The sequence below is a fragment of the Acanthisitta chloris genome, unplaced genomic scaffold (genome assembly GCF_000695815.1).
Source record: "Acanthisitta chloris isolate BGI_N310 unplaced genomic scaffold, ASM69581v1 scaffold44473, whole genome shotgun sequence".
NCBI classification, from domain to species: Eukaryota; Metazoa; Chordata; class Aves; order Passeriformes; family Acanthisittidae; genus Acanthisitta; species Acanthisitta chloris.
Window position 1 is genome coordinate 8,258 of NW_008666221.1, and position 7,798 is coordinate 16,055.

Here is a 7,798-nt window from a genome sequence, read left to right on the forward strand (position 1 = left end):
CGGGAACACCCTTGCCACAGCTGGTCTGGCAACCAGAGCAAGGCAGCAGACCTAGCTTCAAAGAGACCAGAAGCAGCAGGCATGGCCACCTGCTCCATTCAGGGGCAAGGGCAAAAACAGCCCACAGCAGCCTGGCTGTCCAGCCAGGGCCAAGGGCCACAAATTTCAATGTATTGCCTGAAAAAAAGTTTTTATAAGCCCACAGGCTAGAAAGTTTCTAACTTCTCCTCCCACCCCTACAGCAGACAGCTGCCCCACCGGTGAAGATGACACTCAAAACAGAAGTTCCATGGCATGAAGCATTACACCGAAGGGCACATACCTGCCAGATCTTAACAACAAGAGAGGCTCAAGGGGGAAATCAGCTTTTATCTCTGCATTAAGGAGAAAAGCAGCAAGTCATTAGATGAGAACTTGCTCCTTGTAAACACAAAACAGTAGAAAAAGACACCCCTGTGCCTACAGAGCGAATGGAAGGACATCCCTGCTGGGGAATCTACCTGTCAGGTTACAGAAAGAGGAGATCTTGATGGTAGTGCCCAAGGGAAGGCATCAAGAGATGACACATCAGAGCAGTCCCATCAGCTGTCAGGAAGAGAAGTCTCTGACAGTCCACCGAACACACGCAGCGCTCCTCTTGCCACACTTGCTTACCTTGATGTAAGTGTCAAGAGCTGGGTGGACACGATTGACTGCTAGATGGATGGACAATGGCGTAGTGAATGGGAAGGTCGCCATGACCACGTGGCTGGGAGCAGGGAAGGTGAAGATCTTAAAGCCATACTTCTGGAACCGTTTGATCTGCTCTTCTGATGGCTTTGCATCTCCCTCGCTCAGGATTCGGCCTATGGCGAAGCGGCACTTCTCTGGAGGCACCTGGTTGAAGGGGACAGACAGACAGTGTCAGAAGAACAGAGATGCTTAAAGCCAGACAAAACTTCAACCTGCTGAGCACGGAGGCAGGAGACCACCATGAATCAGGGTAAATGCAATGGCCCAGTGTGATCAGGCATACCAAAGCAGGTGTCTGCTCCTAACCCAGGCTGATCCAGGCCTACATCATCTACCCTCCTCCCAGCCTAAGTGCGCAGCCCAGTGGGGAAGGTGCTGCTCCCCTCTTTGGAGGGCAGAGGGACTTGCAGCAGAGAAGAACTAAACCCCACTGAGGTGCTCACCCAAATCTAATCTGGGTGACAGTCACTGCAGGAAGTGTCTCTCCTGACCCCCCACCAGAGACCTGACTGTCAGGACATGCTCACTGCCATTCCCATCTGCAGGACACCCCTGCAACTTGGTGAGGGGGCTGAGATATGTGACCACAACTTCCTCAGCTTGCCTTAACCCCACCCCCAAAGGAGGCCACCTGGCAGCCACCTGAATGGGCCACCAACCACCATGGGCCACCAGCAGTAAGCTGGACAGAAATCCAGAGGCTCTTGGGTCCTTCCTAAGTGGGCACACACAGTACAGCAGTTTTAGAGATGGGAAAACTGAGGCAGGTAAGACTTGCATGCAGTCACCAAGCTGTTTGTAGTAACATGAAGAGAAACACATTCACTTCTGTCCCAGAGTCCAGCAAAATGCAAGACCTAAAACATGCTCTCTTTGTAGATTTGGGAATGTCTCCCATTAAGACAGGGCTGCAGAGCTGCAGCCCAGCAACGGAGGTGCTCAAGGCTCTGCTACCAGCATAGTGATGGCTCAAAGGGTTCTGGCCATCTCCACACCAAGGCTGACCCAGGCCACAACTTTCACTTGTGTTTTTTAACAGAATCACACCACTCAAGTTCAAGCTTACCCATAGCACTGGGCAGGAGCATGCCAGGGGCAGGAGAGCCCAGTAACTCCCCCTGATACCACCTAGAGGCACAAAGACATCACAAAGCTCTCACGGGGATGAGGGGAGGCAGAGAGAGGATGCACACCAGGCCAGCGCGTTACCACTTCCCATCCCCACACACACGGACAAGGAGATATGTGGTCCACACACCCCAATCTCATCCCTAACTTTGCTGCGCTCAAGCTCACCAATGCCTCCTCTTGCAGCATAACTACCCTCCCTGCACTCCTTGCCCTGCCTTTCCCTCAAACCCCTTTGATGTCGCACGGCAGGACCGTCCCGGAGCGGGAACACAAGCAGATGTAAATGGAAGGAAGGAAGCAGCCTGCGGAGCAGCAGCAGGAGCAGGCTGGGCACCGCGCCTCGCGGCTCGCTCTTGCCCTCCTGCGCTGCAAGAGGGAGCTGCACACAGGGCTGGGCCCAGCATCCATCGCCGCTCCGGGCTGGCAAAGAGAAGCAGATCCTCCCCAAAGCCAGCAAGAGGCAGCAGTAAAAGGCATCCATGGAGAAAGGTTCAGACAAATCAAGGTGATAGGGGAAATCTAGATAAAAATCCTTAAAACAGGCAATCTCCATTTATGTCCTGAGCAAAGACAGTTCAATCCCAGCCCCAAAGGAACTGTTGGAAGGACCAGAGCTGCTGCAGCAGGAGGCAGCACCACTGGAGCCAGGCACATTTGCTTCCTCCCTTCTGCTTCTACTTTTTTCTCCATAGTGTGCAGTCCCACAGGCACTTTCTCAATGGCAGCAGTAAGGCAGATTGGCCTTCTCCCCTGCTTGGCAAAGCCCATCTCAAGGGAAGGAAGGAAATACTCCACTTAAAACCAACCTTTCCCCAACAAATTTATCCCTTCCAGTAGGCAGGTGCTGATCAAAGCCTCCGTTCCCCCAAGCAAATCTGACAGAGAAGTTCTGGAAATTATTAGTTAATCTATCTAACCTATGGAGCTTTGCTGGAGGGAGCAAAACCCATTCCTGCATTCAGAGAGCATTTTGGCCTCATCCATCCAACACTGGGGCACAGGATGGCTGCTGAGCACGCGAACACGTGGACTGCAGGCAAAAGGCCCTGGCACGTGCCCACAGCCATACGTGAGCAGGAGCACTTGGCTGGAGCTGAGCACAAACCCGACTGCCACAGCCAGTCCTTGCTGAGGAGTTATTTTTGTGCCTGCCAGAGGTGGGAGGAGGGAGAAGTCCTCTGGGCTGCTAAATATTAAATAAAAAGGAAAAAGGAAAAAATCCAAATTAATATTAATCTTGTCCATTAAAACACATAAAACATTGCTGGCAGGGGTTTGGCAGCACTCAGGGAACATCACTGTGTGAATGTTGGAGAGTCAGGAGTCAGCAGGGAGCCACAGAGATGCTGGTGATGGTGGCTGCCTTGAGGCCTGGCATGACCCCAAGACAACCCACATGCTCCAGGCTATGGGGCTCCCCCAGGCCCCTCTCCCAGCTGAGAGCCAGCACATGGCGCTGTTCTCCAGCTCTGGCATTCCCATCACCTCTCCTAGCCAGAGCATCCTTTGGCCACGAGTCCACCAGCACAGCAATTGCCACACAGCACCTGACAGTCACCAGCACTTTCCTGCCACAGTGCCAGGGGCACCACAGCCCCCAGGAGCCATGGCCAAGAACTGGGTTGGAGGTTGTCTGGCCAGAGCTCAGCCAGGGACACTGTGGGACACAGCCAGCATGTTCTGCTGCCTGATGACAAAAGGCCTATTTTTGGCAACCAGTCAACATCCGTGGCAAGTGGCCAGCTCTGGGCGGGCCAGCCTCTGCCAGAGAGTGCTTCACCGAGATCAGGAGAGTACTGAGAATGAGGAGGAAGAGGAGGAGGTCATCTCTTCCTCCCAGGGGAAAGGCAGCCTGGGTGACCAATCCCAACCTGTTGAACCTCCAGGAATGAGGAACCAGCAGTGCACACTATCTCCCACAACATCATGGCTACAGTGGATATGAGTGCACAGGGACATCCCATGGGATGCTCAGGTGCTGTGTGCCTGAGCCAGCATGGCAGGTATGAGAGCTGCAGTCCCCAGCCAAGCAAACCACCAAAAACCGCCGTATCTTCACCTGCCCAGAGGCAAGACAGCCATCTGCTCAAAGGCAGCCTCACTCCCTGCCTGCCTGACCTGCCCGTTGGGGAGATGTGGATCTCTGCGAGAACCAAGTCAGGAGCCACAAATCAGCCTGTGGAAGGTCTTACCAGCACCCCAGCTGCTCCAGCAGACCCAGGTCTGACACTGTGCTCAAGAGTGGCAGGAAGCTCAGGCCACCATCATCTGCCCAATGTCATGAGCAAAGGCAGCCAGAGAAGGGCAAGGTCCACGGAGCTGCCTGTCAAGCCTTGGAGGGCAGGTTAGGCTCCCACCACAAGGAGAAACAGCTGACTTACAAAACCCCGGATGGCCATCAGATACAAGTTCTTCAGCCTCACTCCCTGCTTCAACCACAAGGCGAGGGCAGAGATGCAACAGACTCAGGAAGAGGAGAAAAAAGACAGGACCAGAAAGGGGAGGAAGCTTTATCCTGCCTGGACAGACCAAATATTCAGGGTCAGCTAGGAGTTGCTCCTTCCCAGCCTCACCTGGTGCTACCAGGAAAAGCATTCCCTGTGCCAGCCAGGGCAGGAGTTACCACAAATACCCTTATCGGTATCTGTGGGCCTTGGCAGTACAGGCTTTCACTAGCCCAAGCTTCAGCAAACAAAGAGGCAAGGCATAATGCCCTTGCCACAACACCAGCAGAAGGTCTGCAGGGCAACCACAGGCATGTCCACATCATGTCCCCTGACCAGGACAGCACGGGGCATCGACACTGAGGCCTTCAGACAGCGTCACCTGCCCTGCTCCACCCCCAGAGATCATGGAGGAACAAGCAGCAGCACCAGAGTTCTCAGCTCCAGGCAAGGACTTTAACACAAGGACACAAATTAGTGGTGGGGAAAACAGACACACTGACCACGTGGGTCCTAGGACAGCAGGCACTCTCCATGGATCCCACTGCAAACATGACACTTCTTCCAGACAAACGGGTCCAAGCACATCTAGCCAAACCCTGTCTTGGCCCAGTTCATCCAAAAAGGAGAAGTCCTCTTTGCCATCGTCCTGCCCAGGCCAGGAAGATGCACTGTTAGAGTGATTTCTCTGCCTCCCACGATCCAGGCAGGTAAAGACAAGCATCACAGGATACAAAGGCACATGGTGGCTGAGTACACCAGGCTCCACTGAGCACAGCTCAGCTCAGTGCTGTCTCACCTCTAGTATCTTCTGGTCACTCAGCACTACATTTTCATGGACAAGTTCCCTTATGCAGGTCCAACCCTTGGGAGCACCATCTTGCAAGCAATGAAACGGGGATTCTAAAACAGGACCAGCCACTCACAGAGCAGAAGCACCGGGTGAGAACTATCGGCCCAAGCACTGTGCCCTGTGCCAGCCCCCAGCACACGTGCACGAACACACATGCACAGCTGCTGGTCACTCTGTTGTCCCTCCTCCCCATGGATTCCTCCACGGTCACAGCAGTTACAGCAGAATTAGTAGGGAGCCAGGCTGTCTGCCCCAGACAAATGCCCACATGCCATTATTTGGAGACCTGTGTCACACAGCATCAGCAGCCTGGCAAGTTCCGATGCACTTTTGTTTGCTCCTTGTCTTGGACTGTACCCATCAGAGTACTGGGCTCTGGCTGGCAGCCACCCAGCAGCACTTTCTGCTCACCTCTCAGCCTGAAGAGCATCATGAACAACTGTTTCATCAGACAGGAGTTGCACCTGAGGTTTTCAGTAAGAATTCTCAGGGGATGGAAGAACTACAGGGAAGCTCAGAAACACACGAGAGCATTAGAAACAAGAGAAGGAGTATGGATGAGAACAGACTAAGCTGAAGAGACCATCTGCTTTCAGCCACAGAGCTGCAAGTCCAGAAGGACTGAACATCCGGGAGCCAGGGAATCTGCCAAGGAATGCCTCACCTGGGGGCCATGAACACGGCCCTCTGCTCCATAACCAGTCCCATTATCCTGTTGATAACTTGCTCAGCAGAGGGTATCAGAAGACAGCAATCTGCTCACCCAGTGCTTCCAGTTATTCAAAAAACTCCTCTGCTTTCAGGTGCCTTTCCCCACAGAGCATCCTCTGCAGATCTGGGAGACCTTGTGAACCCCAGTGCTCCGCTACAGAGGATGAGCTGCAAGTGCCTGAAACACAGGCAGGGAGCACCCTGAGCTGAGAACCCGAGTGCTGGCCAAGAGAGCCTGCTGGCCTCACTGGGCACACCTTACCGTGTGAGGGTTGTCATAGTAGACACCGATGGAGCACAGCTTCGAGGAGATGCTGCAGCCATCCGTGAAGAGCTGCCCGGATTCTCCATAGGGGCCTACCCTGAACTTGTAGGCCAGTGTCATGTTGCCAACAGGTGGGGAGCCAGCACTCACAACCACCTCCGTGAAGAGCCCCGAGTAGACGACGAAACCGAAGACAGTCAGCAGGAGCAGCACGACCATCGCTGCGATCAGTCCCAGGAGCACCCAGTCAGTCATGACGGACACCTGGTGCTCCATGCTTCCTGATGCACTAGCAGCAAGAGCAGAGAAGAAAAAGGAGGGCGGTCAAGCTAGCACTTGGACAAGCAATTGCTTTCTAAAGTTATTTATTTGCAGTGAAACACACTCTCTGCCAATTCCTCCTGTGCGTGAAGCTTGAAGAGTGGAACCCCCCACTGAAGTCTCCTGTATATTAGTCCCACATTGCATCAGCCTCTTCCAATTGGTCACCAGGTACAAATTATACTGCTTCAGTGCCACTTGGGAATGAGGTGGTTATGGAGGGAGGACAGAGAGGCACCGTCCCCATCCCCTCAGAACTGCTCAGGTCCAGCTTGGCATCCAGGAGAGACTGAAAGCCACCCTGGGAGCTCACATCACCCAACAGATACACAGCACTGGGCTAAGGATCAGGGGACCATAATAAAATAATTTATCACTCACAGACACCAGACCCAACACTGTGACCAGGGCAGCCCCTCTGTCAATAAATTCAGAAGCCCAGGCCTTCAACAATCCAAATGAGGTCCATGACAGTACAGAACTGAGCCAGATCCAAGCACCCAGAGATGCTGAGAGGAAGCTGAAGACCCAGCTAGAAAAAGCATCCCCAACACAGTCAGGTGCAATGAATTACCAGTATTTCTTTTAGATGGCTTTTTTTAAGCTTTTTAAGCTCCTTTTTTTATAACCCCAGCAAAGGTTTCCTGTTTTGTCTGGCATCTTTTCTCTCATGCTGACTGTGGGACACAGCAGCCCAGTGAATGCTTCTTGCTTGTTTTCACCCACCAAGCACAAGCACTCTGGGGAGTTGCAACCCAAACTATTACAGGAGAGTTGTTTGTGCGTTATACTCCCTTGAAACACAGCTCTGGTCACAAGGAGTGGCTGCAATGCTCCCCTGGGACTTTCACAGGAGCTAGGTGCGGGAGCAAATGTTGAAGTAAACAATCCACCTTTACCTCTGTGTTATAAACACACTTTGTCCACACAAAGCTGTTCACAGAGGCTGCTGCTTGTTCACGTAGCTTTAAGGCAAGAGAAAAGCCACATCCTGGTAGGAAGCGCAGCCGGCTCAGCTCTGCTCGGCCCGGCAAGCAGGGGAATGGCAAAACGAAGCCGTGCTGAGCCCACAGCGCTGGCCACGCTCTGGGGCCAGGCACCATCTCACCGTATGACCCTACTCACCTGAAAAACCAGCTCAGCCCAGAAACGCTTCACGACATCTGATCCGCAGGGGTGCAGGATCTGTGGCGCTGCAGCAGGAAAAAATAAGTATCATTGCTTCCTCTCAAACTCACGAGGCCAAAAGCAAGACGAGGCCACAGCAGAGCAGCCGAAAGGCGCTCGGTCAGCTCGGACCGGCTCCCCAGAGGCGTGTCCCGAGGAGCACCTCCCCCCGCA

The 7,798-nt window shown here is 53.5% G+C and overlaps 1 protein-coding gene across 1 annotated transcript; it reads right to left on the reverse strand.

The window, feature by feature from the left end:
* Window positions 1–654: 654 nt before the first annotated feature.
* Window positions 655–6,412, reverse strand: LOC103799660 (testis-expressed sequence 264 protein-like; the record flags this gene model as incomplete). The annotated part of the gene is made up of 2 exons (XM_009071997.1): window positions 6,134–6,412; window positions 655–876 (listed from the first exon to the last, which is right to left on the reverse strand). Coding segments are annotated over exons 1-2 (501 nt in total), but the record flags the coding sequence as incomplete, so codon positions are not given.
* Window positions 6,413–7,798: the final 1,386 nt, after the last annotated feature.